The 23464-nt window shown below is 45.1% G+C and overlaps 1 protein-coding gene and 1 long non-coding RNA gene across 3 annotated transcripts in view; one reads left to right on the top strand and one right to left on the bottom strand.

Moving 5' to 3' along the window:
• Positions 1–11143, bottom strand: part of ammecr1 (AMMECR nuclear protein 1) — a 110104-nt gene extending 98961 nt beyond the window's left edge. Inside the window, exon 1 of one of the 2 annotated variants that reach the window (XM_033030809.1) lies at positions 10781–11143. In XM_033030809.1, coding sequence (XP_032886700.1) covers positions 10781–11118 — 338 coding nt within the window. In that variant the 5' untranslated portion in view covers positions 11119–11143. The remainder of the gene's footprint in view (positions 1–10780) is intronic. The other variant, XM_033030810.1, reaches the window with a different exon arrangement.
• A 586-nt stretch (positions 11144–11729) lies between these two features.
• The window catches only part of LOC116979227, an 80944-nt gene continuing 69209 nt past the window's right edge, over positions 11730–23464 (top strand). The window contains exon 1 of the long non-coding RNA XR_004413652.1: positions 11730–11880. This is a non-coding gene — a long non-coding RNA (uncharacterized LOC116979227). The remainder of the gene's footprint in view (positions 11881–23464) is intronic.

Raw genomic sequence — 23464 nt, 5'->3', positions numbered from 1 at the left:
GAGCGGATAAGATCATCTCTGACCCCTCTCACCCTGGCCACAAACTCTTTGAATCACTTCCCTCTGGAAGGCGACTCCGGACTGTCAAAGCTGCCACAGCCAGCCATAAAAACATTTTTTTTTCCACGAGTAGTAGCTCTACTCAATAACCAAAAATCTGTAGCCTCCTTTTGCCCTGGTATTTTATTTAATTCACATGTTTAATCAATAATGTTTTATTATTGTTTAATGTTTTATGTGTTATTCTTAACTGTCACTGTATGTCATGTTGTCACTTGTGGGCGGAGCACCAGGGCAAATTCCTTGTATGTGAATACTTGGCCAATAAACTTATTCATTCATTCATATGGGTAGAGCTGAGGAATAAGGGATTGTCACCTTGTTGGGGGTGTACTATAGACCCCCGAATAGTTAACGGGAATTAGAAGAACAAATATGCCGGGAGATTGCCGACACCTGCAGGTCAAATAAGGTTGTTATGTTCGAGGATTTTAACTTTCCCAATATAGACTGGGGAAATCATAGCGTGAATGGTTTAGATGGGGTGCAATTCCTCAAAGGTGTTCAGGAGAGTTTTCTTAAACAGTATGTGGAGCTCCTCACACGTGAGAGGGCAACGCTGGATCTAGTATTGGGAAATTGGGAAGGACAAGTTAATGAAGTGTGTGTGGAGGAGTCTTTTGGGACCAGTGACCACAGTTCGATTAGGTTTAAGATAGTTATGGATCGGGACGGAGAGGGTCCACGTGTTAAAATGCTCAACTGGGGTAAGCCCACTTTGAGCGTATGAGAGAAGGTCTCACTCAAGTTAATTTGAGCAGGTTATTAGAGGGGAAAGGAACATCGGCCAAGTGGGATGTTTTCAAAAGTGTGCTGATGAAAGCTCAGGATGTGTACGTCCCCATTAGAGTGAAGGGCAAAGCAGGCGAATGTAAGGAAGCTTGGCTGATGTCAGTCAAAAATAAGAAGGATGCATGGCACAGGTATAGGCAGCTGGGATCAAGTACATCCGTGGAGGAGTTTCGGGAGCTAAGGAGTAAACTGAAAAAGGGATTTAGAAGGGCAAAACGGGGCCAGGAGATAGCTCTGGCGGGTAGCATTAAGGATAATCCCAATTTTTTTAAATAAATACATAAGGGGGAAAAGGAAAACTCAGGAATCACAGCGGCCACCGCTGTGTGGAGCCACAGGAGATGGGCAAGGTCCTGAGTATTTCTCCTTTGTATGTACCAAGGAGAAAGACAGTAGGACGGAGGAAATTGGAGCAGTCACTGGATGTGGCATGAGAGCAGTCAGGGTTACCGTTGAAGAAGTACTGAAGGTACTGCCGTGTTTGAAGGCTGACAAATCTCCAGGGCCTGATCAGATATATCCGAGGACATTGTGGGAAATTAGAGAGGAAATTGCGGGAGCCCTCGTTGATTGATTTTTTTGAAGACGACCAAAAAGGTTGATGAGGGCAGAGCTGTAGAGGTTGTGTACATGACCTTCAGTAAGGCGTTCGACAAGGTTCCACATGGTAGGTTGCTCTGGAAGGTTGCCTGTGACTCGTGGTGTACCTCAGGGTTTGGTGCTGGGCCCATTACTGTTTGTCATCTACATCAATGATTTGGATGAGAACATACATGGCAAGATTAGCAAGTTTGCTGATGATATAAAAGTTAGCATTTTTTCAGATAGTGAAGATGGTTGTGAACGATTGCAGCAGGATCTGGATCGATTGGCCAGGTGGGCGGAGAAATGGTTGATGGAATTTAATATAGAGAAGTGTGAGGTGTTGCATTTTGGGACGTCGAACATGGGCAGGGCCTACACAGTGAATGGTAGGCCTCTGGGTAGTGTTGTAGAGCAGAGGGATCCAGGAGTACAGGTGCATGGTTCCATGAAGGTCGAGTTACAGGTAGATAAGGTGGTCAAAAAGACTTGTGGCACTTTGGCCTTCATCAGAGTATTGAGTATAGAAGTTGGGAGGTCAAGTAGCAGTTGTATAAGATGTTGGTGAGACCGTATTTAGAATATTGTGTTCAGTTCTGGTTGTAATGTTATAGGAAGGATATTGTCAAGCTTGAAAGGGTTCAGAAAAGATTTACAAGGATGTTGCCAGGACTAGAGGGTGTGAGCTATAAGGAGAGGTTGAGTTGAGTAGGCTGGGTCTCTATTCCATGGAGCGCAGGAGGATGAGGGGTGTTCTTATAGAGGTATACAAAATAATGAGAGGAATAGATCGGGTAGATGCACAGAGTCTTTTACCCAGAGTAGGGGAATCGAGGACCAGAGGACACAGGTTGAAGGTGAAGGGGAAAAGATTTAATAGGAATCCGAGAGGTAACTTTTTCACACAAAGGATGGTGGGTGTATGGAACAAGCTGCCAGAGAGGGTAGTTGAGGCAGGGACTATCCCATTGTTTAAGAAACAATTAAGACAGGTACATGGATAGGACAAGTTTGGAGGGATATGGACGAAGTGCAAGTAAGTAGGACTAGTGTAGCTGGGACTTTTTTGGCCGGTGTGGGCAAGTTGGGCCGAAGGACCTGTTACCACACTGTATCACTCTATGACTCTACTACTCCTGCATTCATAGTCAAGTGGAGACTATAGCAGCAAACTCATTACTTGTCATTCCGTACTTGATCAGCTGTTGGCTCAAATGGAAAGGCCAAAGTCCAAACTTCTCAGTTCCACATTCCCAAGTAACTTTCTGTCTGATTATCGTGCCCTTATAACTCATAATGTACTCCGTAGGTTTCTGGACAGTTAGGAGGATGAATGTCATTGTGGAATACCCAGCCTTATTTTACCAAGTGCTGCTCAATCCAACTTGATGTTGATAGCGGGGCATTTACAATGCAGACAATGCCACTGAATGTTACGAGAAAGTGGTTCCACTTTATAAAAACTGGTCAGGTAACAAGAAAAACACTTGTCAGAAATATCTGATGGTTGGCTGGAACAAAAGCCCAATTCTGAATGCTGTACCTGTTTTACTAAATCTGGGCATAGACTAATAACTGCTGGAGGAATTGCAATTGAAATTATACACTCAGGAGGAAGCAAGAGAAGTGAAGACGATTACAACCTTTAAAGGATATTTGAACATAAATAGGAATAGCAAGGGTTTAAAGATCCATGGGCCCATAAAATGAGATTAGCTGTGGACAAGGTGGGCCGCAAGCCCCGTTTCCATGCCACGTGGTTCTACGCCTCAATGAGACTGAGCAATCAGGGAGATTCCCCACTTCTTATAATAAAGATGTATGTTCACTGAAGCAGTTAATCCAGGACACTTTCATGAGCAATTTCTCAGGTTAATGTCTGACCTCTAACAACTACGTCATCCAGTTTTGTGCAAGGTGTGACTGCATCCAGTGAAGAGTTTTTGCACCAATCCACATCAACTTCAAATGTTATTGTAGTAAAAGACAAATTAAAAAAAATAATGCTTCCACTTTCTGATGTTAAAATGATTAGGGCAAGGAAAAGCACGATAGTCAGACAAAATGTTTAAGAAGGAACTGCAGATGCTGGAAAATCGAAGGTAGACAAAAATGCTGGAGAAACTCAGCGGGTGAGGCAGCATCTATAGAGCGAAGGAATAGGCCCTTCTGAAGAAGGGTCTCGACCCGAAACGTTGCCTATTTCCTTCGCTCCGTAGATGCTGCCTCACCCGCTGAGTTTCTCCAGCATTTTTGTCTACCATAGTCAGACAAAAGGTTTCTTGGGAAAGAGGAACTGAGAAGTATGGACTTTGGTCTTTCCATCTGAGCCAAAAGATTATCATCTGATTGAGTACAGAATGACGTTTATGATGAACTAGGGCAAGATATTCCATCAAGTTGTGAAAAACTAACAAAGATACTCAAATCTAACAATCACACAAAAGAAGCTGTTTAACAAATTAAAATGGGATGCTGAACAGAGCGCTTTAAAATATTTTTAGAACAGAATCTGACTTTCTGGAAAGGGAAACAGACACCTGCTTATAAAAGTGTGATAATGTTTTGGGCTGGGGTGTGAGGAGCACCCAGATTCAAATGCTCAAAATATTTGATGATTAGTCAACCACAATATTTGTTTTATAAAAACATAACATCTATCCCGCTTTAGAATCTCACTGCAGCTTCCATACTAGTATTTTGTGTAAACCAAAATCATTTGTAATTTCACTGTCAGTTCATTTCTTTGCAATCTAGTTGTGCCATTCCAGAGACATTGTATTCAGTCCACATTTTGAAAGGCTGCTTCCATCAGAATATGCAAACAAAATAAGCACCAGGTATTGAAGTTAATGTGATAGAAACAGAATTAGGCTATTCAGCCCATCAAGTCTGCTCTGTCATTCAATTATAGCTGATCTATTTCTCCCTCCTAACCCCATTCTCCTCCTTTTCCCCACAACCCATAACACCCTATTCACTCTTCCTGTGCTCCAACATTACATACTGTAGGCAAAACACAAAATGCCAGAGGAACTCAGCAGGTCAGCCAGCATCTGTGGGGGATTGAACAGGCAACGTTTCAGGTGGGGACCTATATTACATCATAGATAGATAGATTCCTGATTAGTACAGGTGTCAGAGGTTATGGGGAGAAGGCAGGAAAATGGAGTTAGGATGGAGAGAAAGATCAGCCATGATTGAATCGATGGGCCGAATGGCTTAATTCTTATTCTTAACTCTTATTCCTTATGACCTTACATCTCAAGGCTGCAGTATACTGTTACTGTCTTGGTTTAAACGTACTGAGATAGGAAGTTTCATATCACAATGCATGGAGCATCTCATTCTTTCTTATTCTCAAAGCTCACTTTTTGAAGTTATGACATATCTCAAAGCCAATCACAATCATTATCAGCTGTACATTTTCTTGATATTTTTAATAAAATAATGATCCTGTTGTGCCAATTCTACACAGGCCCAAGAATATTTCTTCAATTATAAGGAAAATATACATCTCACTAGCAATAGATTCCTCTCAAGATCAACGCAACCATTCCTCTGAAATTCACCAACTTGTTATAGGATAGAACTTGTCCATGCTGACCAAGATGCCCGTCTAAACTCTTAAGCTTGCATGTAATCTGTGAAAAATTAAAACTGCTTAAATAATCACAACAGTGACGCAGCAGTAATGTTGCTGCCTTATGGGCCTGTCCCACTTAGGCGATTTTTTCTGCGACTGCCATAGTCGTAGCAGGTCGCCGAAAAGCCCTAACTCCCCTACGAGAATGTCTATGACAATGTCTACAACAACCTACCACCTAGTCGACGTCAAGCTACCGACATTAGGACGACCTACGACCATCTACTACCACACCCATGTCCACCCGCGACAAGCTACGACAAGGTAAGACAATTCAGTCGCCGGTACCTGTCGCCGGTTGACGTAGGTAGTCGCCAATGGAATTCACCGAAGTCAGTACCGGCAACTACCTACGTCATCCTAGTGGCAACTTACGACAGCACCTACGTCAGGAGAAGTCAAGCTACGCTCATTGGCGTCAAGCCAACTGTCGCCGAAAAGTTTTGAACATTTCAAAATCCGGCGGCGACCAGAAAAACGCTACGATTCTTTGGGCAACTGAGGAGACTATTCACGACCATACAGGCGACACCCCGGCGACCATGTGGCGACAGACTAATCGCATGTAGTCACCTAAAATTGCCTAAATGGGACAGGGACATTACAACACCAGACCCGGGTTTGGTCCTGACCTTGGGTGCTGTCTGTGCAGAGTTTGCATGTTATACCTGTGACCAAGTGGGATTTCTCCAAGTGATCCGGTTTCCTCCCCCATCCCAATGACGTGCAGGTTCGTAGGTTAATTGCTTCCGTAAAATTGTACCTAGTGTGCAGGATGGAAGTAGTGTAGGGGTGGTCGGTGTGGACAGTGGGCCGAAGGACCACTTTCTACGCTGTATCTTTAAAACTAAAACTAAAGACTGATCCTGGACAATGTGCTGCAAATTAGTGTAGCATAAACTCCATGATGCGGAAAACTAAAGCTCACTTTTTAATTAATTACTGATCAAGATATATTTAGAATGTTAGTTCCATATCACAATGCATGGCGCACTCTATTCTAATTTATTTTCGGTCATAAAAAACACCAAAAAATTTGACCAAATACTCGGAGACATAAGAGACTGCAGATGCTGAAATCTTGAACAATTCCTCCCCCGCCCGGTATAGTCGCCTGCTTGTGAATCCAGAGTTCATGTAGGGTCATTAGCACATGTGACACAGCTCAACCTCTAGCCAGAATTGTATGCAGTGTGTTATGAAAATGGAAAGGAAATTACTTCAGGATAATATCTCTAACACAAATCGGATGCTCGGCAAAAAGCAGAGAAAGAAACAGAACAAATTTAATCACGCAAGGAATATCATAAAGATAAGGGACTGCAGATGCTGGAATCGTGAGCAAAACAAGTCAGTGGATCATGCAGCATCCGTGGACTCGAGGGTCCCCACCCGAAGCAACCATTGCCCATTTCCCTCCACAAATTCCAATTCATGCTCAACTCTGCCTTCCCTTAATGTCAGAGCGCTTGTTAAAAAAATGCCACTTTCAAAATCGGATCAACTATTTCATAATACGACAAATTCACCAAAAATATCCAAGTGAATAATCTTCAACTGCAGTACATTGTACATATTATTGGAAAAAAAAATCACTAATCCTTTCCAAAATCAGATCAATGCCAAGTAGCCAGTCACTTTTGCACATTAGAGCACTGAACAATACACTTGTGAACTAGCAATGGGCTGGAAAATTAACCATTTTAGTAAAATATTTTACATGTTGTTACATGTTGTACAAAAGCTTTTCATTGTACCTCAGTACATGTGATAATAAACTAAACTAAAAAGTTTCCAAACCAATTTAAAGAATGGTCTTGACCCGAAACGACGCCTATTCCTTTGCTCCATAGATGCTGCCTCACCCGCTGAGTTTCTCCAGCATTTTTGTCATTGATACTTCATTGATACTTTTACCAGTTTCGTACGACTAAATACAAACACTTCCGTATTAACAATTCCATAGTTAACAATTAAGTTGAACATAGCAATCACTCCAGAGCAATGTTGTAGGTAGGAACTGCAGATGATGGTTAAAGCCGGCAGATGATGGTTTAAGCCGAAGATAGACACAAAATGCTGGAGTAACTCAATGGGACAGGCAGCATCTCTGGATAGAAGGAATGAGTGACGTTTCAGGTCGAGACCCTTCTTCAGACTGTCGGGGGGGGGGGGGGGATGGCGAGGGGGGGGGGGGGGGGGGGGAGGCAAGGGTTACCTGAAGTTAGAACAATTGCACCCTTAATATCAGAATCTCAGCGCAAAGCAAATGACTTGAAATCATTGGTGGCTCATTTCATGGGGGTCTCAAAATGTCATTGAAAGATCCAAAATAACGCCAAGCTTATTTTTCCCTTGGAGGACTAATCAAAAACATCGTAAATCAACGCAAATACCCGCTGATTCGCAAATTAAAAACCAGCAGCATGGTCACGATTCCATTCTAAGATAATTCCTGGAACATAAACCAAGTTATCAATTTCAAGCTCCATTAAGAAAAGACAACAAGTCGCTGCACTCGCAAGAACGTAACTAACGCAAACAACAGTGATCCATTTTATCTACTTCTGCGATTTTCCCCTTTACTTATTGAAACCAGATTTGTAACATTGACAAAGGCTAAAACCGACGAGTCTGTAAAACGATACCGCTCTCCGGGAATAAGCACATAATGCAGGATGGCTTCGGAGTTTCCTTGGGGACACAGCCAAACCAACCAAAAAAAAATCAACAGTGGATCTCACTTCACTCGTGACAACTTTGGAAAGCGAGGAGGAAAGAAAAGATTTACACTTTAAACAGGCTGGCAATTTTAACTTAGCAACATCTCCGAATGGGAGGATCAGACAAAAGTCTCCCATAAGGTAAGTATAGGCACAAGGAACAAGGATGCTTGAGTGAAACAAAGTGCTGGAGAAACGTTTTGGTTCAGGCAGCCTCTGTGGAGGGAATGGACTGACAAATGTTTCAGCTCAGGACCTTTCTTTAGCCCGATTCAGAAAAGACCCGACCCAAAATCTGTCCAGTCACTTTTGCACATTTGTGCTCTGAACAATACACTTGCCAACAAGCAATAGCCAGAAAAATAACCACTTCTTAACATGTTTTACATGTTTCTAAAACGATGGATGCAAACACTTTTTCGATCATTTTTTACCAGTTTGGTGCCTTTTGATTCTTTTTTTTAAAACCAGATTCGTAAATGTTGCCTGATCCCACCGAGTTCCTCCAGCACTTTTTTTTGTCTTTTTTTGCTCAGTAACTTGACATTATTGATCAACATTTGACGAGGCCAACAGGCCCTGGGAGGGAGGTAGGGAGAAAGAGACAAAAAAAAAGTACCTGGACCTGGTCCTGGTCAAAAATAACACTCGATTACAATTAAAATAGTGGGGGGGAGGAATGGCAAATGTTTTTTTGGGGTGGTGGTGGGGGTAGTAGAAGAAAGATGCAGAGATTTGTGCTGTCTGTTTCCTTTGTTTGTGAAATGAAACACGCAGACACACCTCTGAATGGGGAATGGGGAAATGAGGAGAATGAGTTTGTGAAGTTGGTTCACTTACAAAAACCTCTGGACGGGGAGGTGGGGCTGTAATGAGGAGAATGAATTGTGTTACTTGTAACCGGGTCCAGCTCTTCTTGGGGGGGGGGGAGGATAAATCAGAGGAGTTTCAATTTATGATTTTTATTTTCTGTGTAGGAAGAAACTGCAGATGCTGGTTTAAACCAAAGAGAGACACAAAATGCGGGAGAAGCTCAGCTGGACAGGCAGCATCTCTGGAGCGAAGGAATGGTTTGAGGCCTTTCTTCAGACTGAAGTCTGTTACTCCAGCACTGTGTCTATCTATGATTGTTTTTTTAATTGTGGGGGGGGGGGGGGGGGATCAGTTGAAGGGCGTAGAGGAGTGGAGGGGAGTAGAGGAGTGGGAGACGGAGACGGAGGGCAGGGGGTTGAATGGAGGGGAGGGGGAATGGAGGGGAGGAGTGGAAGGGAGGGGGGGGGAGAATGGATGGGGGGGGGGGGAGAATGGAGGTGGGTGGACGGGGGGGGGGGGAATGGGGGGAATGGAGAGGGGCGTGGGGGGGGGAGGGGGGAGAGGGGAGGGGGAAAGAGGGGATGGGGGGGGAAGAGGGAGAAAAGAGGGAGGGGGGAAAGAGGGGGGAGGGGGAAAAAGAGGGGGGAGGGGGGGAAAGAGGGGAGGGGGAAAAAGAGGGGGGGGGGGGAAAGAGGGGGAGGGGGGAAGAAGGGGGGAGAGGGGGAAAGAGGGGGGTGGAAAGAGGGGGAGGGAGGGGGGAGGGGGAAAAGAGGGGGGAGGGGGGAAAAGAGGGGGGAGGGGGAGAAGAGGGGGGGGAAGGAAAAAGAGGGGGGGAAAGAGGGAGGAGGGGGGGAAAGAGGAGGGAGGGGGGGAAGAGGGGGGAAGGGGAAAAAGAGGGGGGAGGGAGGGGGAGGGGGGGAAGAGGGGGGAGGGGGGGAAGAGGGGGGAGGGGGAAAAAGAGGGGGGGGGGAGGGGGGGAGAGGGGGAAAAGAGGGGGGATGGGGAAGAGGGGAGGGGGAAAGGGGAATGAGGGGGAGGGGGGAATGAGGGGGAGGGGGGAATGAGGGGGAGGGGGGAAGAGAGGGGGGTAAAGATGAGGGGGAGGGGGGAAGAGAGGGGGGTAAAAATGAGGGGGAGGGGGGAAGAGAGGGGGGTAAAGATGAGGGGGGGAAGATGAGGGGGGGAAGATGAGGGGAGGAGGGGAAAGATGAGGGGGGAGGAGATGAGGGGAGGGGGGAGATGAGGGGGGGAAAGATGAGTGGAGGGGGGAAGATGAGGGGAGGGGGGGGAAAGATGAGGGGAGGGGAAGATGATTGGAGGGGGGGAAAGATGAGGGGAGGGGGGGAAAGATGAGGGGAGGGGAGATGAGGGAAGATGAGGGGGGGGAAGATGAGGGGAGGGGGGGAGATGAGGGGAGGGGGGGAAGATGAAGGGAGGGGGGGAAAGATGAGGGGAGGGGAGATGAGGGAAGATGGGAAAGATGAGGGGAGGGGGGGATGAGGGGAGGGGAGATGAGGGAAGATGAGGGGAGGGGGGGAAAGATGAGGGGAGGGGGGGGGAAGATGAGGGGAGGGGAGATGAGGGGAGGGGAGATGAGGGGAGGGGAGATGAGGGGAGGGGAGATGAGGGGAGAGGAGATGAGGGGAGTGGAGATGAGGGGAGAGGAGATGAGGGGAGGGGAGATGAGGGGAGAGGAGATGAGGGGAGGGGAGGGGGAAGATGAGGGGAGGGGGGGGAAAGATGAGGGGAGGGGGGAAAGATGAGTGGAGGGGGGGAAAGATGAGGGGAGGAGATGAGGGAAGATGAGGGGAGGGGGGGAGATGAGGGGAGGGGAGATGAGGGGAGGGGGGAAAGATGAGGGGAGGGGGGAGATGAGGGGAGGGGAGATGAGGGAAGATGAGGGGAGGGGGGGAAGATGAGGGGAGGGGGGGAGATGAAGGGAGGGAGATGAGGGAGGGGAGATGAGGGAAGATGAGGGGGGGGGGAAGATGAGGGGAGGGGGGGAAAGATGAGGGGAGGGGAGATGAGGGGAGATGAGGGGGGGGGAGATGAGGGAAGATGAGGGGGGGGAAGATGAGGGGAGATGAGGGGAGGGGAGATGAGGGAAGATGAGGGGAGGGAAGATGAGGGGAGATGAGGGGGGGGGGGGGGAGCAGAGACTTACTAGGGGTCGTTGGTGAAGCGGGGACTGCGGGGAGGCTGGTATCCGTACAGATGGCAGTAGAGGACGTCGAAGCAGAAGCAGCACATCTCGGCGTTGACCACCATGCTCCTGCCGCCGGGGCCGAGGCAGCCGTTGGCGCGGCCCGCCTCCTTGCAGTGGTTGTCGCCCGTGTTGGCGGCGCTGGCGGCGTTGGCGTTGGCGTTGGCGGAGGAGGAGGACGACGACGAGGTGGACGACGAGGAGCAGCTCGACAGCTTCTGCTTCTTCACTCCGCAGCAGCCCGCCGCCATCTTGCTGTCCGCCGGCGCCTCCTCCGCGAAGCCGCGCTTCCTACCCATAGTCCCCGCGCCCGGGGGGGGAGAGGAGAGGTAGAGGAGGGAGGGAGGGAGGGAGGGAGGGGGATAGGGGAGAGAGGGAGAGGCGAGGAGGGAGGGAGGGGAAGACACGAAGAGAGGCAGAGATAGGGGAGGAGAGAGGGAGGGGGAGGGAGAGGAGAGGAAAGGAGAAAGAGAGATAGGGGAGGGGAAGAGAGGAGGGGAGAGAGAGATAGGGGAGGGGAGCAGGGAGATACAGAAGAGAGAAAGGGGTGGAGGGAGAGAATGAGGGAGGAAGGGGCAGAGGGAGGGAGAAGTAGAATGAGAGAGGGAAGGGTAGAAGTAGGAGGAGGTGTGGGGAGGGAGGGTAACTGGAGAGAGGGGAACAGGAGAGAGGAGGGAGGCAGAGTTAGGGGGGGGAGGAGGGGACGGTTAGAGGAGCAGATGGAGAGAGAGGAGGGGGGAGAGGAAGAGAGAGAGGAGGGGTAGATAGAGAGAGGGAGGGGGGGAGAGAGAGAGAGAAGGGGTAGAGAGAGAGCAGGAGAGAGGCGGGAGGAGAGAGGGCGAGAGGACAGAACTGCAAGGAGTATAGAGGGAGAGGAGAAAGGAAGGAGAGATGTCGGGGGAGAGGAGAGAAGTGCCTGCAAGGGGTTGAGAGAGAGAGAGGTGGGGAGAGATGAGAGGACCTACAAGGGGCAGAGAGAAGGAGAGAGAGATCAGCGCCCCCATCGCCATGGCAACGCGGCCTAGCCCCGGTAGAGAGGATGGAGCTTGCCCCCCCTCCCCGTGAGTGACCCCCGCCTTATTCACCCCCGTCCCCCCGTCCCCCCGCTTCAAACTACAAAAAAAGTTTTAGAATTTGTCGTTAAGTGTTTAATTGTCATGTCTGGTGAGAATCGAACAGTGAGATTCTTAATTGCATGCAGCATTGCAGGCCTGTAAACACTGTACCTGCATAGACACAGAAGTGCAGGAGTAGACTATTCAATATGATCATGGCTGATCATCTAAAATCAATACCCCGTTCCTGCTTTCTCCCCATATCCCTTGATTCCTTTCGCCCAAAGAGCTAAATCTAACTCTCTCTTGAAAATATCCAGTGAATTCCACAGATTCACAACTCTCTGGGTGAAAAAGTTTTTCCTTGTTTCACTCCTAATGGCTTATCCCTTATTCTTAAACTGTGTGACCCTTGCTTCTGGTCTCCCCCAACATCGGGAACATTTTTCCTGCATCTAGCCTGTCCAATCCTCTAAGAATTTTATATGTTTCTGTAAGATCTCCTTTCATCCTTTCCAGTGTATATGAACACAGTCGATCCATTCTTTCATCATATGTCAGTCCCGCCATCCCGGGAATTAACCTGATGAACCTACACTGCGTTCCCTCAATAGCAATAATGTCCTTCCTCAAATTAGGAGACCAAAATTGCACACAATACTCCAGGTGTGGTCTCACCGGGGCCCTGTACAACTGCAACAGGACCTCCTTGCTCCTAAACTCGAATCCTCTCGCTATGAAGGCCAACATGCCATTAGCTTTCTTCACTGCCTGCTGTACCTGCATGCTTATTTTCAGTGACTGATGTACAAGCACACCCAGGTCTCGTTGCACCTCCCCTTTTCCTAATCTGACACCATTCAGATAATAATCAGCCTTCCTGTTCTTGCTACAAAAGTGGATAACCTCACATTTATCCACATTATACTGCATCTGCCATGCATCTGCCCACCCAACTTATCCGTCACCCTGCAGTATCATAGCATCCTCATCGCAGCTCACACTGCCACCCAGCTTTGTGTCATCCGCAAACTTGGAGATGTCACATTTAATTCCCTCGTCTAAATCGTTAATATATATTGTAAATAACTGGGGTCCCAGCACCGAGCCTTGCGGCACCCCGCTAGTCACTGCATATAATGTACACACAAAATATACTGCCCCTCTGTGTCATAAGTAGTGAGAAAAGAGCAATGAAATTCTTCCTTGTAGCAGCATTACAGATCTGTCAACACTGTACCTGCATATAATGTCTAGACAAAATACGCCGTCCCTCTGTGTCATATGTACCAAGAACATAACAATGAGACTCTTACTTGTAAGCAGCTTAACAGATCTGGAAACACCGTACTAACACATAATAAATAAACACCTAACACTATGCTCACAAATCAAAACACTTAACAAAACAACACCGTCCCTCTGTGCCATGTGTACCAAAGATGCTTCGCTATAAGATCTTTGATGTGTACCAAGAACAGAACAATTAAATTCTTACTTGCAGCAGCATAACAGGCCTGTAAGCACAGTACTTGCATATAATGTTTAAACAAAACACATTGTCCCTCTCTGTGTCACATGTGCCTAGATGTGAAAAATGAGATTCATACATGCAGCAGCATAACTGGCCTGTAAACATACACTCACAGATATTATATCAGAACAAGGGGTCACAGTTTAAGGATAAGGGGGAAATCTTTTAGGACCGAGATGAGGAAAAAAAAATTCACACAGAGAGTGGTGAATCTCTGGAATTCTCTGCCACAGAAGGTAGTTGAGGCCAGTTCATTGGCTATATTTAAGAGGGAGTTAGATGTGGCCCTTGTGGATAAAGGTATCAGGGGGTATGGAGAGAAGGCAGGTACAGGATACTGAGTTGGATGATCAGCCATGATCATATTGAATGGCGGTGCAGGCTCGAAGGGCCAAATGGCCTACTCCTGCACCTATTTTCTATGTTTCTATGTATCTAAACAAAACAAACTGTTCTCTGTCCTATGTGTCAAGAACAGAAAAGGCAGATAATGTATAAACAAAACACACTGTCATGTGTACCAAGAACAGAACATTAAAGTCTTACTTGTAACAACATAACAAGCCTGTAAACAGTACCCACACGTAACACATGATAAATCAACACATAAAACAATGCTCACACATAAAAACACAAAACAAAACACACTGTTTAAGAAGGAACTGGAGATGCTGGAAAAATCAAAGGTAGATAAAAATGCTGGAGAAACTCAGCGGGTGAGGCAGCATCTATGGAGCGAAGGAATAGGTGGATGTTTCGGGTCGAGACCCTTCTTCAGAATGAACACACTGTTCATTTTGTGTTATGTGTACTGAGAACAGAACGATGAAATTCTTACTTTCAGCAGCATAGCCAGGTCTGTAAACACACACGCACAATGTATCATAAACACTGTTCCTGTGCCATATTTACTGAGAATGGAACAATGAAATTCTCCCATGCAGCAGCCTGTAAAAACAGTACGTGCACATAATGTATAAACAAAACACACTGTCCTTCAGTGTCATGTGTACAGACAACAGACGATATTCTCACTTGCTGCAGCACAACAGGTCTGTAAACACACACTCACTCACTCACACTGTCCCTGTGTTGTATTTACCAAGAATGGGACAATGAAATTCTTACTTGCAGCAAACATAACAGGCCTGTAAACCATTACTCTCATAATACATAATAAACCAAGCACACTGCTCCTCTGCCTGATGTACCGAGAATGGAACTTACTTGCAGCAGCGTGTCTGTAAACACACAGTCATAATGTACAATAAACAAAAAACGCTGTCCATGTCATATTTACTGAGAATGGAACAGTGACATTCTTACTTCCATCAGCATAACAGGCCTGTAAACAGTACACACACACAGATAACGTACAATAAACAAATTACATTGTCCTCCTGTGTCCTTTATGCCAAGAATAGAACACAGTGCACGCAGATAATGTACATTAAAACCAAAACACACTGACCCTCTGTGTTATGTGGACCGAGAATAAACTGATGATGTTCTTACTTCCCAGCAGCAAAAACGGGTAAGTAAACACACACTCATACTGCATAATAAACAACACACACACTGTCCATGTGAAATATCTACTAAGAACGGAACTATAACTAATCTTACTTAATGAATAAAAGATACTGTCCCTCTGTTTCATATGTATCAAGAACAGAACTATAAAATTCTTACTTACAGCATAACAGGCATGTAAACATAGTACACATAATGTAAATCTATTCTAAAAAAGCAAAACACGCTATCAATACAGATACAAGATGCTGGTTTACAAAACAAGACAACTTACTACCAGCAGGTAGGCAGCATCCATAGTGAACATGGATAGGTGACATTTCAAGTCGGGACCCTTCTTAGGACTAAGGGTCCTGAAGAAGGGTCCAGACCTGAAACGCCGCCTGTCCGTGTTCTCCAAAACACACTGTCGCTCTGAATTATATTTATGAGATTCTTAAAAGGTTGTAAACACAATGCACACAGATAATGTATAATAAACGCGACAAAACATAAACTGGGCCGGTTCCTGTCCATCTTCAGAGCCTGGCAGTGGCTGGGGTAGGAGCACAATCTCACATAAGGCCCAGCCACAGCTGTCAATAAACATCCGTCAGGCCAAAACTCAATGCTCAAATGCTGCAATGAACTCAGTGGCGGGTAAATTCAGAGAGGACAAGTAATCATGAGGATCATCCTACCACAACCAGAGAGACGTGCTGAACTACCATCTACCTCTTTGGTAATCCTCGGACTATCCTTGATCGGACTTTGCTGGCCTTACCTTGCACTAAACGTTATTCCCTTATCATGTGTCTATACACTGTAAATGGTTGGATTGTAATCATGTATTGTCTTTCCGCTGACTGGTTAGCACGCAACAAAAAGCTTTTCACTGTACCTCGGTACATGTGACAATAAACTAAACTAACTAACCAGCTACCATTTTGTGCAAGCCTAAAAGGGTTAAAAAGAGGGGGGGAAAGAAAAAGTCATCAAGCTCTTAATATTTGCAATTCTTCTAGTGACCCAAATATTTGAGGGATTCAAAAAAGACACAAAGACTGGGGTAACTCAACGGGTCAGGCAGCATCTCTGGAGAGCATGGATAGGTGTTGTTTCGGGTCAAGACCCTTCCTCACATTTGTTACTCCTTTTGTTTCACATCTTCTGTCTTTTCATCTCTGCCTAGCAACCCCCAAGCCTCATCTCCCCTCTATCAATCTATTACCTGTCAGGCTTTGTCTTGCCCCTCCTCTCTTCCAGCTATCCTCCCCCACGCCCCACTACAATCAGTCTGAAGAAAGGTCCCGAGCCGAAACGTAACTTATCCATGTTCTGCAGGTATGCAGCCTGACTCGTGGAGTTATGACAATTCTGTAGTTTTATTTATTTTTAAGGATTTGGCTTTTGTTATAAAAGAAGAAAAATAATTGTGCTCTTAAGACTTGCAATTCTGATGGTTTTCAAAAAAAATATTGATGTAAGTCAGACCTGAACAGTGTGGGTTTTTTTTTGTTATGGATTTGGCTTCCCTTGTGCATATGCACAAATTCACAAATCTTGAAGATTCATTCAAATACTATGTACTATTTTCATCTTCATGAACTAGAACTCAATTAGAAGGTCTTGGTACCAGCAGAACCGGCAAAAGTTAGACACCGAATCTGTAATTCACACTCCTCCAACAACTCAACTGCTAATACAGTATAGCAAGATGAAAGAACGTTAATGAGAGTAGGACAAATTAAAACCGTACATCTGAAAAGGGGTCCTGACCCAAAACAGCCCCTGTCCATTCCCTCCGCAAATGATGCCTGACCCGCTGAGTTCCTCCAGCACTGTGTGTTTTGTGGAGATCAGTACATCTTTGTGGGTTAAATTTTTTTTTTTAAAGCTAATAAAAAAAGTCAGTCAAAGTGGATCAGGGAAGCAAAACAAATGTTCAAATCGTTGCTTTGATATGAGACCAGATGCTAGCCAAAGCAGGGATATCTGCATTCACTAAACCATGAGAAAATCATTCTCTTTGAAAGTATACAATTCCAGTTATCCAGTATTTATGTTACAAAATGATAAGGAACTCGAGATTTTATTTTGAAAAGGAGAATGTAAGGTTGCAGACTGCAACGAGAATAGCTAATTAAAATATTGGCAAAATTATTACAAATGGAATGTGGAGGTGTGCGCATTGAGGTTGGGGGTGGGGGTAGTGGGATTGTTGGGGTGAGGGTATATTCTTTTGCCCAGGGTCGGGGAAAGCTGAGGACATGGGTTTAAGATAAGGGACAACATTTAAGTAGGAATCTGAGTGGCAACTCTTTCTATCACACAGAATGGTGCGTGTATGGAATGAGCTGCCAGAGGAGATAGTTCTCCCAAGTTGAGGCAAGTGCTAAGATAGCATTTAGTAGACAGTTGGTCATGATAGGGTAGGTGCTTTAATTATGTCTGACAAAATTTGTAACCAAACATATTTTGACATGGTCCCACACAAGAGATTAGTGTGCAAAATTAGAGCACGTGGTATTGGGGATAGGGTATTGACATGGATAAAGAACTGGTTGGCAGACAGGGAGCAAAGAGCAGACAGGAATTAACGGTTCCTTTTTAGAATGGCAGGCAGTGACTAGTGGGGTGCCACGAGGCTCAGTGTTGGGACCCCAGTTATTTACAATATACATTACCGATTTAAACAAAGGAATTAAATGTAAAATCTCCAAGTTTGCAGATGACACAAAGCTGGGTGGCAGTGTGAGCTGCGAGGAGGATGCTGTGAGGCTGCAGGATGACTTAGATAGGTTGGGTGAGTGGGCCTATGAGGCTGCATGGCAGATGCAGTATAATGTGGATAAATGTGAGGTTATCCACTTTGGTGGCAAGAACAGGAAGGCAGATTCTTATCTGAATGGTATCCGATTCGGAAAAGGGGAGGCGCAACAAGACCTGGGTGTTCTTGTACATCAGTCACTGAAAGTAAGCATGCAGGTACAGCAGGCAGTGAAGAAATCAAATGGCATGTTGGCCTTCATAGCAAGAGGAGTTGAGTATAGGAGCAAGGAGGTCCTACTGCAGTTGTACAGGGCCCTGGTGAGACCACACTTGGCGTATTGTGTGCAGTTTTGGTCTCCTAATTTGAGGAAGGACATTCTTACTATTGAGGGAATGCAGCGTAGGTTCACCAGGTTAATTCCCGGGGTGATGAGACTGACATGATGAAAGAATGAGTCGACTGGGCTTGTATTCACTGGAATTTAAAAAGATGAAAGGGGAACTTAAAGAAACATATCAAATTCTAAAAGGGGCTGTCCCACTTGGGCGACCTAATTGGCGAGTTTAGAAGAGTTTGAAAAAATGAAATGTTGAAGACCTACTTCGACTATGTAGAAGACCAGCTTCGACTAGCTACGTCTAACTTCGGGAAAATTGGACACCAAATAGTGGAGAGTGAAGACGACCTCCTTCGACCTCCCTTCGACTATGATGAAGACTATCTACGACTACCTTCGACTACCCTCGATTACCTACGACTAATTTGCCGACCTACTACGACTAAATCTACGAGTAAAAAAAGTATTGATTTTTTCCATGACGACCTTTTTTTACTTGTGGGCATTTTTTAACATATTGAAAAAAAAAACGCGACCTAGCTGAGGCCTCGCGGAGACCACTCTCGAGCATGAAGGAGAGTTACGAAGACCTCCTACAACCTCGTGTCGACCATGCTGCGAGTATGAGTCGAGGGCAAACTCGTCAGAACTCGCGGATTAGGTCGCCCAAGTGCGACAGGCCCTTAAAGGACAGGACAGGCTAGATGCAGGAAAAATGTTCCCGATGTTGGAGGAGTCCAGAACTAGGGGTCACAGGGGTGGGCCATTTAGGACTGAGATGAGGAAAAAATTTCACCCGGAGAGTTGTGAATCTGTGGAATTCTCTGCCACAGAAGGCAGTGGAGGCCAATTCATTGGATGTTTTCAAGAGAGAGTTAGATATAGCTCTTAGGGCTAATGGAAGCAAGGGATATGAAGAGAAAGCAGGAACGGGGTACTGATTTTGGATGATCAGCCATGATCATATTGAATGGCTCGATGGGCTGAATGGCCTACTCCTGCACCTATTTTCTATGTTTCTATTTTGAATAAAAATCCCGTGGATCTAATCTGACACCAAATTGCTGCCCTCATAAGAAGATGTGAATGCTGATTTACATTTTTCACTAAAAGCAGAATCCAAAAGAACTGAAGAACTAAGCATTTTATCGCAGAAAATATGAGGTGGGCATTTTAACCTTTTGCCATAGAAAATGTTTTTTTTTAAAACAAAGTAACACTTGCACACGTTCAATTTGCTTCTGGACCGCAACTAATGCTTTACTCCGCCAAAATTAAAAAAAAGTTAATTTCAAAAGATACTCAAGGTTACCATGTAATGTTGGAATTTAAATATGCTTCAAGGTTAGAGATACTATCATTGGAAGTTAGTGGAAACACAATAACCGGAAACTGGCAGGGAAAAAAATATTGTTTCTTCATGACTCAGTCATGACTAAGAGTGGATTTTGTACATACCTTTCAAGATACCAAAAACATGAATGGATTTCATTTTATCATATTATGTCACCAAATTATTTTTCCAATGTTCAGTATGTATTGATTTCTTCAATGTCTAGGTTCCAATGTCAACCCAACAAAGAACAAAGCTGCATGCATTATGTTTAAAGTTACAGATTTTACATAATATGAATAGCTAGAAACATAATGACCCCTATTTGCAATTCTTTTCATCCACTATTAGCTAACCAAAAATTGTATCATTTCTGTGTTTAATGCTGAAGACTTTTAACAAAATAATACTTTGGTCAAAAATATTAAGATGATACATTTCATGAAGCATGCATTCATAGCCAATTAAAGAATCTTATCTTTTTATTGACCAGAAAATATTAGGTTTAATCCAATTGTTCTTAATTGAAACAAGAGTATGCCATATGCCCCCAGCATTCTGAGTTGTCTTACAATAAGATCATAGCTGACTCATTTTTGGCTTCAACATTTCCTGCCCATTCCCACTTTCCCTCAATTTCCTTCTATCCCAAAAGCTATCTTTCTCAAGACATGAAAGCTCTCAGGAATAGATAATTCCATAATTTAGAAGAGCATTTTCAAAGGATTCCTAGTAAATTCTCCTAGTAAATTAGTCACAACATGCATCATAATCTCAGGGTAGACGCAAAATGCTGGAGTAACTCAGTTGGACAGGCAGCATCTCTGGAGAGAAGGCATGGGTGACGTTTCGGGTCGAGACCCTTTTTTAGACTGAAAGTCCCGGGAAAGGGAAACAAGGGATATAGACCATGATATAGAGAGATGTAGAACAATTCAATGAAATGTCACCCATGCCTTCTCTCCAGAGATGCGGCCTGTTCTACTGAGTTACTTCAGGTGTTTGTGTCTATCTTCAGTTTAAAGCAGCATCTGCAGTTCCTTCCAACACATCATGAACCCAGGAGCGTTTTTACATCTGATTTTACCTTGTTTACAACTTCACCTCCCATATCTGACAGAAACTAGGCAACTTTGCGGGATGACAGGAGCAAAGATGGATGTGAATGAGGAGGTAACCAAAAGGGAAGAGAAGAATTGTTTGGCTCAATTTGACCAACTGAAAATTTTAATTACCAGCGGCAAGAAAACTGCTCCAAGCTGGCAGAATCCTATCTAAATACGTAAAGTTAAAAGTGACATCAAGTGGAGATGGTTGGGAGCTTCAAGTTCCTCGGGGTAAATTTCACCTGCAGTTGACCACATTAACAATTCAGCTAAGAAAGCACACCGACAAGTCTACTTTCTCACAAGGCCACAGATGGACCTTTCAGGATGTACCACAGCTTGATAAGGCATCTACTTTGCCCAAGCCTGCAAGAAACTGCAGTGTGGTCGTAGCCTAGTCCATCACGACAACCATCTCTACTACATCCCCAAACCACCCCTCCTCCCCCCCTCAATAGACTCAATCTACACTTCACACAGAAAGAAGCCAACATTATAACCATATAACAATTACAGCACGGAAACAGGCCATCTCGACCCTTCTAGTCCGTGCCGAACACGTATTCTCCCCTAGTCCCATCTACCTGCACTCAGACCATAACCCTCCCGTCCATATAACTATCCAATTTATTTTTAAATGATAAAATCGAACCTGCCTCCACCACTTCCACTGGAAGCTCATTCCACACCGCTACCACTCTGAGTAAAGAAGTTCCCCCTCATGTTACCCCTAAACCTCTGTCCCTTAATTCTCAAGTCATGTCCTCTTGTTTGAATCTTCTCTACTCTCAGCGGGAAAAGCTTATCCACGTCAACTCTGTCTATCCCTCTCATCATTTTAAAGACCTCTATCAAGTCCCCCCTTAACCTTCTGCGCTCCAAAGAATAAAGACCTAACTTGTTCAACCTTTCTCTGTAACTTAGTTGCTGAAACCCAGGCAACATTCTAGTAAATCTCCTCTGTACTCTCTCTATTTTGTTGACATCCTTCCTATAATTAGGCGACCAAAATTGTACACCATACTCCAGAATTGGCCTCACCAATGCCTTGTACAATTTTAACATTACATCCCAACTTCTATACTCAATGCTCTGATTTATAAAGGCCAGCACACCAAAAGCTGGGAACCTGACTGAACTAGGTTGTTCTTTATCTCTCTACATCACCGTCTATATCTCTCGTTTCCCTTATCCCCCCCTAATCAATCTGAAGAAGGGTCTCGACCTGAAACGTCACCAATTCTTTCTCTCCAGAAATGCTGCCTGTCCCGCTGAGTTACTCCAGCTTTTTGTGTCTATCTTAGGTTGTTTTAAAGGCCACCTTTCTGTTTAATTTGCTGAACTTACAGTACAGAAAACTACCCTTACAAGCTCAAGACCTTTTACTGACCTGCCCACCTGCTGATAAGCAATCTTCATCTGCTGTTATCAGCACTGAACCGCTGATTACATCTACCAACAGTCTATTGAATCCAGGAACCACTGATTTCAATCCACTAGAAATTGATATCCTTGACCATCAAGTGTATCCCAACTACTGAACTGACACCCTATAATCAAGGATTTTCTGATAATTGAAAATTATCAATTATCAAGTGGTAGAGGTATTATCAATTATCAAAATTATCAATTATCAGCGGTAGAGTTGCTGTCTTACAGCGAAGGCAGCGCCGGAGACCCGGGTTCGATCCCGACTACATAGAAACATTGAAAATAGGTGCAGGAGGAGGCCATTCAGCCCTTCGAGCCAGCACCGCCATTCATTGTGATCATGGCTGATCGTCCCCTATCAATAACCCGTGCCTGCCTTCTCCCCATATCCCTTGACTCCACTAGCCCCTAGAGCTCTATCTAACTTAAATCCATTCAGTGACTTGGCCTCCACTGCCCTCTGTGGCAGGGAATTCCATAAATTCACAACTCTCTGGGTGAAAAAGTGTGCTGTCTGTGCGGAGTTTGCACGTTCTCCCCATGACCCGTGTGGGTTTTCTCCGAGATCTTCGGTTTCCTCCCACCCTCCAAAGATGTACAGGTTTGTAGGTTCATTGGCTTGGTAAATGTAAAAATTGTCCCTAGTGGGTGTAGGATAGTGTTAATGTGCGGGGATCGCTGGTCGGCACGGATCCGGTGGGCCGAGGGGCCTGTTTCCGCGCTGTATCTCTAAACTAAACTTATGATTTCTATCATAATCTTTAGAATTTAGACCCTACCCACCCCATCACATGACCAATTCAACCCCTCTTCCCCCATAACAGCAACAATTCCCAGCAGCTTGCCCCAGCTTAACCTCTAACCATCGATCAATCGCAACTCTTGATCTCCTAGCTCCAGGCTTTGCTCTGGAGAGTTAGAGACTCAGAGCCAAAAATGAGATTCATGGCTCACCATGTCCATGCCAACTTTATTACCTATCTAAACTAATCCCGTATTCCCATACAAGGTCCATATCCTTTTATGCCTTGCCTATTTAAGTGTCTGTCTAAATTACTCTTAAATAGTCTTAAATTAACTCTGATTTCTCCACCTCCTCGGGCAGCATGTTCAAAGATTTTTTGTTTAGAGACACAGCATGGAAACAGACCCTTCGGCTCACCGAGTCCACACCGACCGTCAATATCAACCAATCTGTGTAAAAATTCTCACCCTTAAGATCCTATTTCAAACTCCTACCTCACATTTGAAAACATACTCTCCTTGTCTACCCTCGCTATGCTTCTCATAAACTTGTATACGTACATCAGATCACCCCCCTCAATCTTCTCATTGCAGTGAAAACAAGCCCATCCTATCCAATCTCTCTCCATAATTAAAGACTTCCCTCTGTACTCTCCAATGCAAATTGCATACATCCCATCTGGTTCTGAATCTGGTTGATTACTGCGCAAACACTTCATAAGTGGTTATCTCGCGCAGGTCGGAGTGAGTAGAGCAGCGATTAAATTTTGAAGTGGGCCTTTTCGACCAAGTTGAGGAGATCTAGTAGCTCAATCCCCTT

Source organism: Amblyraja radiata, chromosome 12, assembly GCF_010909765.2.
Source record: "Amblyraja radiata isolate CabotCenter1 chromosome 12, sAmbRad1.1.pri, whole genome shotgun sequence".
Taxonomy (NCBI): domain Eukaryota; kingdom Metazoa; phylum Chordata; class Chondrichthyes; order Rajiformes; family Rajidae; genus Amblyraja; species Amblyraja radiata.
The sequence above is the reverse complement of the archived record's forward strand: the minus strand, read 5'-3'. Positions and strand labels throughout refer to the sequence as shown.